The sequence below is a fragment of the Phoenix dactylifera genome, chromosome 14, assembly GCF_009389715.1.
Source record: "Phoenix dactylifera cultivar Barhee BC4 chromosome 14, palm_55x_up_171113_PBpolish2nd_filt_p, whole genome shotgun sequence".
NCBI classification, from domain to species: Eukaryota; Viridiplantae; Streptophyta; class Magnoliopsida; order Arecales; family Arecaceae; genus Phoenix; species Phoenix dactylifera.
Genome location: NC_052405.1, coordinates 12,302,815 through 12,317,703, shown reverse-complemented (window position 1 = coordinate 12,317,703; position 14,889 = coordinate 12,302,815). Strand labels below are relative to the sequence as shown.

General features: G+C 42.9%; 1 protein-coding gene and 1 non-coding gene across 2 annotated transcripts; one reads left to right on the top strand and one right to left on the bottom strand.

Annotated features, from left to right (window-relative positions):
* Positions 1-409: 409 nt before the first annotated feature.
* Positions 410-511, top strand: LOC113463414. Its single transcript, XR_003387596.2, has one exon. It is a non-coding gene; the product is annotated as a U6 spliceosomal RNA (small nuclear RNA).
* Positions 512-6,020: 5,509 nt separating this feature from the next.
* On the bottom strand, positions 6,021-7,691 carry LOC120113136. Its single transcript, XM_039133957.1, has one exon. It carries the CDS (start codon positions 7,689-7,691, stop codon positions 6,021-6,023), a length of 1,671 nt encoding a protein of 556 aa, XP_038989885.1.
* Positions 7,692-14,889: the final 7,198 nt, after the last annotated feature.

Sequence of the window (14,889 nt, the reverse complement as noted above, 5' to 3'; positions counted from 1 at the left end):
GGATGGTATCTTAGCAGAGAAAAAACTTTCTTTTGAAACCGGACCAGCCTTCATCTAAAATTCTTTGTTGCATGTTTAGGTAACATCATGACTACCACATGCACCCTTACTATTAACACCAAAAGACAAATGTCAAGTAGGAGATCAACTTGCCATGGCCGACAACCTCACCATTGAGAAGACTAAGTGAATAAACACCATAATAATCTCCCAACTTGCTAACAATTATAAAGTAATCCAAACATGGTCTTGATGTCGGCTGTTGAGTCCTCAGGGAATTTTGGAAATGCAAACCTTAATATGAAGCTTATATTTGCTATAAATTTTTCAAAAGTTTAGGTTAGTAAGTACCGTACCCTTAATCAAATAGACACCATATGTGAGCATCTTAAATAAAGTGTAATAACCCAGGAATTCACCCAAACCGATAAAATTGGAACGATATAGAGAAGATTAACATGGCTCCTGCGCAAGAATGATGCACATAAATCAAGAAATAGATTTGAACCCTTAACCTAGCGAGGACGCCAGGACTTGAATGGGGGGAGTATGTGAGAACCCGTGTGGGTGTATGTTTAGTTCCACATCGGTTAATCGTCGGAAAGATTTTAGGTACTTAGATAGGATCAAAGAACCCAAATAATACATTCTAGCTAGCCATTTCAAATCATGTTACTATAGTTGTAAACTAAGTAAATACCTTCAACATACTTAAGTGAAGGAATTTTATATGGCGACCTATGGAGCTAAACTGATGGTTTGCTTGATGGATCAAGGGAATAGACTGATGGTTTGCTTGAGAGTTTTAGATTAAGTAAGACCAAGATAGAATACAAGTAACATAGTTTATTAAAATGAGAAATAAAAATGAAGGTGAAATAACAATTAAGGATTATAAAGTTTCTAAGAGTGATTACTTTCATTATTTATGTTGGATATTCAAAAGAAAGGAAAGATTTAAGAGAATAATATCCACAAGATTAAAGCAAATTGGATAAAATGGAAGATAATATATATGTGATATCATGTGATACTTGCTAATTTGAAGAAAAAAATCTTATAGGATGACCAAATGATCAGCTATGCTTTATTTTACAGAATATTGGAAAGCTAGAAAATAGTATGCGCACAAGATGAGTATGACCAAGATGAGAATACTGAGATGAATGTATGTTAATACAATAAAAGATACAATAAAATTGAAGTCATTCTTAAAAATATGGAGGTAGAATCAATTGAGGATAAATTGAGAACTGACAACTTAAATTGTTTGTATATGTGAAAGATAGGCTGAGAGATGCATCAGTATGAAGGGGCGATTTGATATATGTAGAAGGAATGAAAATGAGTAGAGGTAGATCAAAAATTATATAGAATGAAACAATAAGGAGTACTTGATATCTTAACATTAACGTATAGGCTTTAAACTATGTAGATGGGGGAAAAGGATTCATGTAGGTGACCCTAACTAGTTTGGATTTAAGACTTAGTTAAGTTAAGCTGAATTTTACCTGTAGAGATAAACTTGTAACTTGGTTCTCTCGATTTTATTTAACCTAGTTGTAGATTCTCCTCTTTGAAAACGGGTGCTTAAAATTATTGAGGTCTTGTATAAGGCTGGGATTTGGTTTTATAGATCTTTGGGTTGGTGATGAACCCTAGCCTCCTAATTTCACCAACAATGACACATAAGAAGTTTTGGTTTCTACCCCATTAAAATAGAACATGATAGATATAGGATCTAAAATCAACCAACATCAAATTTATAGACAAACCATAGGTCTAATCTCTTGATGTTCTCAATATTTAACTATGGGCAATGCTATAGACAGGTAAGCATTAGCCATGGGAGAAGATTAGATGAAATGAGATATATCGATATTCAGGCTTAAGCCCAACGTGAACTGGTACATTTTTGGCTGTCTTGTTGCCTATAAACCATAGAGGAATGCATATCTTTATCTCTTATTGCAATACAAATTTTGGTGTTCAATTACTCCACCAAGTTCGACTCTACTAAAATTTTTCTATTCTTTAAAATCATAATTAAAGACCATCAATCGCCAACCATTGCTCTCCTATATCTTTTATATGCATAGTTACATGCATTGCATGTGCACATGCTAGTTTTTATAATACAAACTCAAAGGAGGTGTGTCTCCACCCATGAGTTTGGCTCCACCTAGTGTGTCCGTCTTTTATCCCCTTTCTTTGTTGCACATTCTACTCATGGTAGCGCTAGCTGGCAACTTTCAATTGAACCAAATAGAGAAAGATTTGCTTCTTTCAATCCCCTTGAATCTCTTTCAAAATAAAAGAAACAATGTACCAACATGAGCTTTTTTGTAGTAAGGTGGAACATAGGTTTTGCTTTATTTACTTTTTTTCAAACGGTTGAAATTTTTCAAAAAATAATAATACAAATATCACTGAAAATGTCTGGAGGTTGGATCTTGGTTTCTATATCAAGTTTGTCTTTTGTTATATCATCAATTTTTTCATTAATTATGAGTTATGCTCTAGTCAGCTTTACTATAAATAATAAGTCCAGTTTGACTAGGCACTACAGAGCACTAAATAGTTTTAGATTAGGAATATCATTCTGCCCTTGATGAGTATGAATTTCAAAAAGTTATCCAATGTCAAAAAAAATACTGAAAATGGGCATCCTATATAATAATTATGCCCTTTAAAAGCTTTGGTGTACAAACTGACTTTAGATATTGCAGATCTTGTCCCAAAACATTGTCTGAACCTCTATGAAGTGTCATAGTAGATCTGGTGATCCTCCTAGATTATCAAGTCATGAAATATAGGCATGGCCTCCTCTTCCTCCTACTCCAGTCAAGGCCTCAAGAGAATTGCATGCATTCATATGCAACTTTTATCCGTACAACCAATCCCACTTGTCTAAATCTTGATTGATTATAGACAACATTTGAGAATTTGTGAATGAGAAAACAAGATCCCACAACTGTATGTGAAACCTCGTTAAAATGGGGAACAAATTAGTGAGAAATCTATGTTTTGTTTGCTTATGCAAAACTTTGATATTAACACGTTGAATGGCACTTTAACTATCACCTAAAAAGTGCCAATGTGGTGATAGAGGAATGCAAGATTTATCAAGTCTCACAACTAGACAACCTTAGCTACAACATTTGCCATAGCATGGCACCAAGCCTTTGTACGTGTTGGATTGTGATACCAGAACTTGTTACTCAAAGTTGGAATTCTCAGACTCAAGGTTCTCAATGTGTTGGAAAAGGTGCTATTATTGCAAAATATAGTTTTCTTTGTTATATTTCTTTTTTACAGGGTAATGGCAGGACTATCAGGTTTTGGAAGGATAGACGGTTGGATGAATTTTCTCTACAGGATTTATTTCTAAATCTAATTGAGAAGGTTACCGATCAGGATATTTTAGTGGCGTTTGTTTTTGGTTCTTCTTCCATGGTCTTGCCGATTGGAATTTGGATTTTGAGAGAAATTTACAGCTATAGGATTTGATAGGTACATGATCTTGAGTTTATAAGCTCCAAAGAGCTAAATAGGGACTTTTTTCCCGGAGTGGAGCTAGTGAAGCGGAGCGAAAAAGGTCATCTCAAGCCACTACACTTGTAGCAGAGGGGAAAAGGTCCTCTCGAGTTGTTATCCTTATTTTGTATGGGTCATATAATTAGATGGCCGGGGTGCTGGGGTGGAGCCCCAGTAGGCCGGACTAACCTAATTATTTTAGAATACTAGTTCGAGTTCTAATTGGCTTATTCTATTGTATATATCTTCAGTAACCCTAAAAGAAGACAACAATTGAATATTTTAAAGTTCGAATAGATTGAGGGCAAGGATTTGGGTGGAAAACTTTTACTTTGTAATATTCAGTTTTCTCTACTCGTGAATGTAGATCAATAGGCTGAACCATATAAATATTATGTGCTGTTATTTTTTTTTATTTTTCTTCTTGTTTCGTTATTCTTCCTTCCTGTCGTAACAGGATTTGATGGAGTTTAATGAGCTTAATCATGTGTTACAGTCTGCTGTACCTTCAGATTCTTCAGACAAGGCAAAATGGCTAGTCAGGTTTTTTCTATTAATTCTTTTTATATATTTTCAAATTTTGGTGGATTATCTGACAGGGAGCTGATAGGCAACTAAAAGTAAGATCTTAACAACTGACAATTTAAAGAAAATGAATTGGACTTGTCCACAATCTTGTGTCTTAATCAGACTCCGGAAACTGCTTCATATGTTCTCTTGAGATGTTCTTTTACAAAGCAAGGGAAGGAGAGAAATTCTCGAATTTTCAGAATTTGAAGCTAGAATGGTGGGCCTTTTAATTGAATGAATTTCAAGATTATGGAAGCTTTAGGCTCCGTTTGGTCGTAAAAAACAATCCATGCAAAGACATCACCCTCAGAAAATGTGCTTTTCTATTTAATTGCTCCTTTTCTGTCTCTGTATCTTTTGACATTTCATGGACTTAATGAAATGTTGATGGGACTTTTATCCCGTCTTTTTTCTTTACTCCTCCAAGATATAATAATCCACTCTGAGGGGTTTAAGACCTCCTAAATGTCTCCAACACAACTACCCCAATCCGCTTTGAGGGACTTTTATCCCGTATTTTTCCACCCCCTTTATAGCCGTCTCTAATACTTAAATTACAAACAATCAACATTTTCCAAGAATCGTGCAACTAAATAACGCGGAACATACAAACAAATCCAGATCCCCTTGCATAGCTTATGTGTCACGCCTCCGCCTGCGCGGGGCACGTGAGGCACCCAGTGCCCACGTGGGGGCCACATGAGGAGGGACCGCGGGGCTCCCCTGCCAGATATTATCCAGTTCTGGAGCTTCACGCAAGCGTCCTTCACCCCTCCCCGGTTTTGTTTTCCACCCAAAATGCGTCTGCAAGATTAGGAGACACCCGCCTCATATGCCCAGGCTCTGGAACGAGTCTTTCCGATGTGGGACTATTGGGCCTCACATCCTTCCCACCATCGGACAAGAACCGTCCTCAGCTCTGATACCAAATGTCACGCCCCCGCCTCTGCGAGGCACGTGAGGCACCTAGTGCCCACGTGGGGGCCACATGAGGGGGGAACACAGGGCTCCCCTACCAGATATTGTCCGGTTTTGGGGCTTCATCTGTCTAGAGGCATAGGCTACTACTTTATCATATCATTCTGCATTAGTACACAGCCCAATCCTTTCTTGGAGGCATCACTATAGATGATGAAACTCCCAGTACTGGTTAGCAAAGTAAGAATAGGAGCAGATACCAGCCTTTGCTTTAGCTCTTGAAAACTTTGCTCACAATCTTCACTCCATACAAACTTTGCTTGTTTCTGGGTTAAACGAGTCAAAGGAGTAGGGATCCGAGAGAATCCTTCCACAAATCTTCTATAATAACCAGCCAAACCAAAGAAGCTTCTGATTTCAGTGACATTAGTAGGACGAGGCCAATCTACCACTGCTTCTATTTTCTTTGGGTCCACTGATACCCCTTCTTTAGAGATTACATGACCAAGAAATGCAATACTATCCAGCCAGAAATCACATTTGCTCAGTTTGGCATATAATCTATTCTTCTGAAGAATCTGTAATACCACTCTCAAGTGATCTTCATGTTCTTCTTTGCTCTTAGAATAGATCAGTATATCATCAATGAAAACAATAACAAACTGATCCAAATACTGCTTAAAGACCCTGTTCATCAGATCCATAAAAACAGCTGGCGCATTGGTTAGTCCAAATGGCATAACTAAAAATTCATAGTGCCCATACCTGGTTCGAAATGCAGTCTTCGGCACATCATCTGCTAGGATTTTCAATTGATGATACTCAGATCGCAGATCTATCTTGGAGAAGACCTGGGCACCTTATAGCTGATCAAATAAATCATCAATCCGGGGCAGAGGAGATTTGTTCTTCACTGTCACCTTGTTCAACTCCCGGTAATCAATACACAGCCGCATACTTCCATCCTTCTGCTTGACAAATAGTAAAGGAGCTCCTCATGGTGAAACACTCGGGCGGATGAATTTCTTCTCTAGAAGTTCCTGCAGCTGAACCTTCAACTCTCTCAGCTCTGCCGGGGCCATCCGATAAGGAGCCTTCGAGATAGGCCCAACACCCGGTAAGAGATCGATCCGAAAATCAATCTCCCGATCAGGAGGTAATCCAGGTAGATCATCAGGGAATACTTCTAGATACTCTCTCACAACAGGGATATCCTCTAGCCTTGTTTCTTTTGTAGTGTCTACCACACAAGCTAGGTAGGCCTGACACCCTTTTCTGAGGGCCTTCCTTGCACTCATTGCAGAGATAATGTGCAAAGAGGGATTCATAGTGGGTGCATCACCCTGATAGAAGATTTCCTGTTCACCAGGTATCTGAAACACTACCCTCTTGCCAAAGCAATCAATGTGAGCATGATATTTAGACAGCCAATTCATACCAAAGATGACATCAAAATCATACATGTCTAACAGTACTAAGTTAACCAATAATTTTCTGTCCTCTATCTGAATTATGCAGTTTTTATGAACAGAATCCACCACTACTGTCTTCTTCAGAGGGGTAGCAACAAGTAAAGGCTCATCTAACTTATCAGGCATAAGATGCAAGGATGCAGAGAACTTGGAGGATATAAAGGAATGTGTAGCGCCAGAATCAAATAGTATTAAAGAATCAACAGAGTTGATGGGAATCATACCTGCCACAACTCTGTCACTGGCACTAGCATCCTGTCGTGTCAGTGCGTACACCCGTGCAGCTCCTCTCTGCATCTGATCAGTTGGTCTAGAAGGTCCAGACTCAACCTTCTTTTTGTTCGGGCAATCTCTGGCTATGTGTCCTGGCTGCCCACATATAAAACAGGCTCCCATCCTCTTCAAGCAAGGACCAGAATGCATTTTGTCACAGTAATAACAAGCCTTAAATTTCTTCTTCTTGTTAGGAGGGCCTTCAAAGTTTCTTGGTCGGTTCATCAGATTTCTTGACGTCTCAGCCCTTTTCTGCTCACCTCTTTCCTTCCCTGATTTCTTTAGATCTGCTTCTACCTTCAGTGCTCTCTCCAGGGCCTCTCCGTAGCTGGTAAAAATCAGAACTGACAATCGAGATCGAATTTTATCCCTCAAGCCTTGCTCAAATCTTTTAGCCTTGCTTCTCTTAATCTCTATCATCTGAGGGCAGAACCGACCCAGCTTAGTAAATTTGTTGGCATATTCTAGCACAGTCATATCATCTGTCTGCCTCAGAGATAAAAATTCATTTTCTTTAGATATTCTGACTGACTCAGAAAAATACTGGTCATAAAACATCTTCTTGAATTCCTCCCATGTCGGTAGCTCATCCTCACCCTCGAGTGCGGCTTCAATGGCCGTCCACCAGAACTCTACATTCCCTTTTAGCATAGAGATAGCCAATCTGACCTTCACTTCTTCGGGATATTGCAAGGCTTTGAACATCTTCTCTACCTCCCGAATCCAGGTCTCAGCAACCAGAGGGTCAGCTCCACCATCAAACATAGGTGGGTTGAGCCTACGGAATCGCTCATAGTAGGACTCAATGGACTGTGCAGGTCGGGCAGTGGTCTGCACCTGCTGCTGCATCTGCATCTGCTGCTGTATCTGCTGCTGCATCTGTTGTTGCATCTCCTGCTGCATTTGAAGGAGCTGAGTCATCATCTGACTTGCTCTGGCAAAATCGGCCTAGGTGGCAGCTGGGTTCGGAGTTTGCTCAGCTAGCTGCCTGGCAAGTCCTCTCCCTCTTGCTCCTCTCCTCCGAGCTGCAATATTTGCCAAGACTTCCTCCTCTCTATTCCTCATTTTCACCTATCAAAAATATTAGCATAATTCAATTAATTAATTTTCTTTCTTTTGAATATGCCGAATTTAATTGAACGAGGATTAACTACCCATTTCCCTTACTATTTTTTTTTTTACTCTTGATTAAACCTATTGCTCTGATACCACTAAATGTCACCTCCCCTCCCCGGTTTTGTTTTCCACCCAAAACGCGTCTGCAGGATTAGGAGACACCCGCCTCATATGCCCAGGCTCTAGAACGAGTCTTTCCAATGTGGGACTATTGGGCTTCACACCCTTCTCACCATCGGACAAGAGTCGTCCTCGGCTCTGATACCAAATGTCACGCCCCCGCCTCTGCGAGGCACGTGAGGCACCTAGTGCCCACGTGGGGGCCACATGAGGGGAGAATACGGGGCTTCCCTGCCAGATATTGTCCGGTTCTGGGGCTTCACGCAAGCATCCTTCACCCCTCCCCGGTTTTGTTTTCCATCCAAAACGCGTCTGCAGGATTTGGAGACACCCGCCTTATATGCCCAGGCTCTTGAACGAGTCTTTTCAATGTGGGACTATTGGGCCTCACACCAATGTCACGCCCCCGCCTCTACGAGGCACGTGAGGCACCTAGTGCCCACGTGGGGGCCACATGAGGGGAGAACACGGAGCTCCCCTGCCAGATATTGTTCGGTTCTGGGGCTTCACGCAAGCATCCTTCACCCCTCTCCGGTTTTGTTTTCCACCCAAAACGCGTCTGCAGGATTTGGAGACACCCGCCTCATATGCTTAGGCTCTGGAACGAGTCTTTCCGATGTGGGACTATTGGGCCTCACACCCTTCCCACCATCGGACAAGAGCCGTCCTCGGCTCTGATACCAAATGTCACGCCTCCGCCTGTGCGGGGCACGTGAGGCACCCAGTGCCCACGTGGGGCCCACATGAGGAGGGACCGCGGGGCTCCCCTGCCAGATATTATCCGGTTCCGAAGCTTCACGCAAGCATCCTTCACCCCTCCCCGGTTTTGTTTTCCACCCAAAACGCGTCTGCAGGATTAGGAGACATCCGCCTCATATGCCCAGGCTCATGAACGAGTCTTTCCGATGTGGGACTATTGGGCCTCACACCCTTCCCACCATCGGACAAGAGCCGTCCTCGGCTCTGATACCAAATGTCACGCCTCCGCCTGCGTGGGGCACGTGAGGCACCCAATGCCCACATGGGGGCCACATGAGGAGGGACCGCGGGGCTCCCCTGCCAGTATTGTCCGGTTCCGGAGCTTCACGCAAGCGTCCTTCACCCCTCTCCAGTTTTGTTTTCCACCCAAAATGCGTCTGCAGGATTAGGAGACACCCGCCTCATATGCCCAGGCTCTAGAACGAGTCTTTCCGATATAAGACTATTGGGCCTCACACCCTTCCCACCATCGGACAAGAGCCGTCCTCGGCTCTGATACCAAATGTCACGCCTCTGCCTGCGCGGGGCACGTGAGGCACCCAGTGCCCACGTGGGGGCCACATGAGGAGGGACCACGGGGCTCCCCTGTCAGATATTGTCCGGTTCCGGAGCTTCACGCAAGCGTCCTTCACCCCTCTCCGATTTTGTTTTCCACCCAAAACGCGTCTGCAGGATTAAGAGACACCCGCCTCATATGCCCAGGCTCTGGAACGAGTCTTTCCGATGTGGGACTATTGGGCCTCACACCCTTCCCACCATCGGACAAAAGCCGTCCTCGGCTCTGATACCAAATGTCACGCCTCTGCCTGCGCGGGGCACGTGAGGCACCCAGTGCCCACGTGGGGGCCACATGAGGAGGGACCGCGGGGCTCCCCTGTTAGATATTGTCCGGTTCCGGAGCTTCACGCAAGCGTCCTTCACCCCTCCCCGGTTTTGTTTTCCACCCAAAACGCGTCTGCAGGATTAGTAGACACCCGCCTCATATGCCCAGGCTCTGGAACGAGTTTTTCCGATGTGGGACTATTGGACCTCACATTATGTATCATATTACCTAATGGCATCTTTATATAGTTTCTAAGAGATGCTAAGGAAGCTGGTGCAGCACCTATATGCATTGTATATAGTTGTTGGGAACCCGCCCATGCCGCTGATATTTCAAAACAAAAATCAGATGGCAGCGGAAAGGGGGGCATGTGCGGGATCAACGTTCATCGCATGAACGTTGTTTCGAGACCCTTCGTAATTAGGTAAGAATTAAAACTTTTAAAACTATTAGGAAGATCAAATCTTCACCTTGCGCGGGTAGATGATCACCGCAAATCTGAATTCGTGGTTTTTGGAAGAGGGTTCGCTTGAAGCCGTTCAAACGTCCGGCCTCTACGGGTATCCACACGAAGCAGGATCCGATCCAAGCTTTCTATCTCACCGGGGTGCTAGCTTCCTTGCAGAGATAACTTTTGATGGCTGATCTCCTCTCTTTCTTTCAACTCATGAATATACTTGAGAGGAGGAAGAAGAAGGAAGAAGAAGAGGAAGAAGCAAGGCCCCTGCAGCCTACTTTCTTTTCCCTGCGTTGGAAGGAGGAAAGGAGGAAGAGGAGGGCGCCATGGCTTCTTTTTCCCTTCTTCTTGCTGGCGGCTGAACCAAGGGAGGGAGAGGGTGGCCACGTGATGGAGAGGAGGGGGATTCCTATATCCATTAGGTCAGCCCCCAAGAGTCCTCCTTTTATAACATCTAGGGCTCCTACAAGTTAGGAGCCCTTGATGTATTACCAAGAGGGGCGCCGGCCCCTCTTGTTGCCGCACCAAGAGATCCAAGGAGGAGGGGCGTGAGCCCCTCCCTCTCATGTTGCCCTAATCCTCATCTAATGAGGATTGGGTGGCCCTAATGTGGTTTAGCCTTAATCCAATTAGGCTTAGCCCAAGGGTGAACCAATTTGGATCCAATCTAGGCTAGTCCTAATCCAATTAGGACTTGAATGAACCATGACTCAATTGAACTCTTCAATCCTAATCCAATTAGGAGTCATGTTGATTCATTAGATTAATAATTAATTTAGACTTAAGGAATCCTAATCCAATTAGGATGTATTTAATTTTAGTCCTAATCCAATTAGGACTCTATTTGAATCCGAAGTCCTAATCCAATTAGGATTTCTAGGAATCCTACTCCAAGTAGGAATCCAATTTTAATTCAAAATTCCTAATCTCATTAGGATTGTAGGAATCCTATTCTAAGTAGGAATCCCAGTCCTACTCCAACTAGGATTCCCAGTCCTAATCCAATTAGGACTCTAGGAATCCTACTCGAAGTAGGATTTGTGTTTAAGTCCAATTAATTAATTCCCTTTGTTCCTTCTTCAACTTCTTATCAATCAAATTGATTACTTGTGATTCCTAATCACGATTTCAACCATCGGATCGGTCAATACTTCTAGTGTGTGTGACCCCATAGGTTCTATTCTGACTGGTAGTGAGATATATTGTGATCTCTATCTCAATATCATTGAAAACTCCTTTCAATGGGTTGGAACGATTCCAACTCAACTCATTAGGGTTTATCGATCATCGAGATAATCCCTGTGAGTCCCACCATCCACCAGTGACACCTAGCAGCATGTAGTGGCTACCCAGCAGAATGGAATGATGAACCTCTAGGTGCAGTTAACATGTGATACAGTCCTACTATCGTGGATCCCAACAGGACGGAAGTCATGGACAACTCGTCAAACCCCATCGTCTGTCATATGTCAAGATTTATTTGACTCGAGTTCGATAGTGGAAAACTCTTTCTCCACTTTATATTACTGCCCTGGCCAAGGTCTTAGAACTCAGTCTAACAAATCACATAGGATCACTCCTCTTCTATCAAGGTCGATAGATTCCTTATAGGTGCATACCCTACTCCTACAGTGAACTTACTGCAGCCAATCTACACTGCATGGACCCATATGGCTAGAGACCATGTATGTGTGCAGTCAAACTACAATAACCTCACTGTGAGTAGCCGAAGCACCGCAGGTCAAAGGACCAGTCACACTACTGCAACATCAAGCAAGTCACTGACGAGTGGATAGACATCCAAGTGACTTCTTGTCTTGGTCACGCTCAGTACCCTTGTTCTCTAACAAGCACCTGCACTATCACTTCAGTGTCCCTACACTGTGGACTCAAGTCTCGTCCATCCAGAAGGAAAGTGATCTGTGCACTGATCGGATCGATCACCGTCCTCGTGATGATCCATTGATCAGGAGCATTTAGAAATTAATCACCAATGATACATGGCTCAAATTCTCAACTCTTGAGAATATGTATCATCATCTTATTAATTCCTTGGACGATTCATAGACACATAAATAATATGAATGAAAAGATGCCTTTTATTTATTCAATAATAAACAGTCAAGTACAAAATTATGTCCCTAGAATCAACAATGTGTCAGCCAAATTGGCTTCTAGGGCATACATCTAACAATCTCCCACTTGCACTAAAGCCAATTGGTCATATATCTTAGGCCCATCTTCTCAAGGTGGGCTTCAGTCTTCTGCTGACTCAGCTGCTTAGTGAACGGGTCTGCCACGTTATCCGCGGAGTCTACTCTCTGCACCTCTACATCATAGTCGCGTATGAAATGGAAGCGCCGCTCTATGTGCTTGGACTTCTGATGAGACCATGGCTCCATAGCTAGTGCTATGGTGCCAATGTTATCGCAGTAAAGTGTTATGGCATCTAATGACATTACACCTAACTCTGCAATTAACTTTTAATCAGAAGGTTTCCACTGCACCCTTAGATACGGCTTAACATTCAGCTTCTAAGGTAGAATCTATAATGATCGGTTGTTTGGAACTCTTCCAATTTACTGAACCACAATTGCACATATTCTGATGTAGACTTTCTATCATCAATATGTGTGCATCCTTCTACCTTCAACTCTGATCTTCTCCCAAAGACCAAGAACAAATCTTTAGTTCTTCTCAAGTACTTAAGACTGTTCTTTCACAGCTATCCAGTGCTTCTTGCCTGGATCCGACTGATATCTGCTTGTGACACTCACAGCAAGAGCTATATCAGGTCGTGTACACAGCATGGCATACATGAGGCTTCCTATTGCCGATGCATAGGGTATCTTGCTCATGCGTTGAATCTCTTCAGATGTGTTGGGGCACATCTTCTTGGAGAGATGAATTCCATGCCTTAGGGGTAAGAGACCCCTCTTGGAGTTTTCCATGCTGAACCTCTTCAGCACCTCCTCTATGTACATTTTCTGTGACAGGCCAAGCATCCTTTTAGATCTATCTCTATAGACCTTTATTCCCAAAATATAGGATGCTTCCCCAAGGTCTTTCATGGAGAATTCTTTTGACAACCAGACCTTGACCGAGGTTAGCATGGGAATATCATTCCCAATCAGGAGAATGTCATCTACGTACAGTACGAGAAAAACGACAGCACTCCCACTAACCTTTTTGTAAACACACGGTTCCTCTTCGTTTTTGATGAAATCAAACGTTTTGATTGCGTCATCGAAACGAGTGTTCCAACTCCGAGATGCTTGCTTTAGTCCATAGATGGACCTTTGCAGCTTGCAGACCTTGTGATCTCCATCACTGGAAGTGAAACCCAAAGGCTGTTCCATATAGATATCTTCATCAGGATATCCATTCAGGAAAACAGTTTTCACATCCATCTGCCAGATTTCATAATCATGAAATGCTGCAATGGCAAGCAATGTTCGGATGGATTTTAGCATGGCTATAGGTGAAAAGGTCTCCTGATAGTCAATGCCTTCGCGCTGACTATACCCTTTCGCCACAAGCCTTGCCTTATAGGTCTCTACCTCTCCATCCGAACCTATCTTCCTTTTGTACATCCATTTGCATCCAATAGGTACAATACCTTCTGGTGGATCTACTAAGGTCCAGACTTGGTTGGAATGCATGGAGTCTAACTCTGACTTCATAGCTTCCAGCCATTTCTCGGAATCGATATCAGATATCGCCTCGTTGTAGGTTTTGGGATCCTGTATGTGATCCCTATCTCCCACTAGGAACATTTCCTCGGTATCCTCTTCTAGTATACCTAAGTATCTATCGGGAGGATGGGAGACCCTACTAGATCTACGAGGTGGTCGAGGGACATCGTGTACTGGCTCTGTATGAATGGGTTCAATAGGATCCATGACTCGTTGCTTTTCAGAGACTTTCTCTTCAAGCTCAATTTTCCTCCCACTGCCTCTATCAAGGATAAACTGATTTTCCAAGAAGATGGCATGACGGCTCACAAACACATTGTGATCCTCTGAGACGTAAAAATTGTATCCTAATGACTCTTTAGGATATCCTATAAAACGAGCACTTATGGTCCTAGCCTCTAACTTGTCCGCCTTAGTCTCTTGACGTGGGCCGGACATCCCCAAATCTTGAGATGACCCAGACTTGGTTTCTTACCATGCCATATCTCATACGGTGTGGTAGAAACGGATTTAGAGGGAACTCTATTCAATAAATAAATCGCTGTGAGTAAGGCATCTCCCCAAAGGAACATAGGTAAATCAGTGAAGCTCATCATGGACCTGACCATATCCAATAGGGTCCGATTCCTCCTCTCTGACACCCCATTGAGTTGAGGTGTACCCGGAGGTGTCCATTGTGAGACTATGCCGTTTTCTTTGAGATAGTCCCGGAATTTCCCACTAAGGTATTCTCCTCCTCGATCTGATCGAAGAGCCTTAAGAGGTTTTCCAGTTTGTTTTTCTACTTCATTCTTGAACTCTTTGAACTTTTCAAAAGATTCAGACTTGTGTCTCATAAGATACACATACCCATACCGTGAATAATCATCGGTAAAGGTAATGAAGTAAGAATAACGTCCCCTGGTTAGCACATCGAATGGGCCACATACATCTGTATGTACTAGGGTAAGTATTTCAGTGGTCCTCTCCCCATGTCCTACAAAGGGCAGTCTAGCCATTTTTTCTTGAAGACAGGACTCGCAAACTGGATATGACTCGGAAGTCAATGAGCCGAGAAGCCCATCTTTATCCATTTTGTTCATCCTATCCTCTCCAATATGGCCAAGTCTGAGGTGCCACAAATATCTTTGGTTTATCTCATCTCTGGAT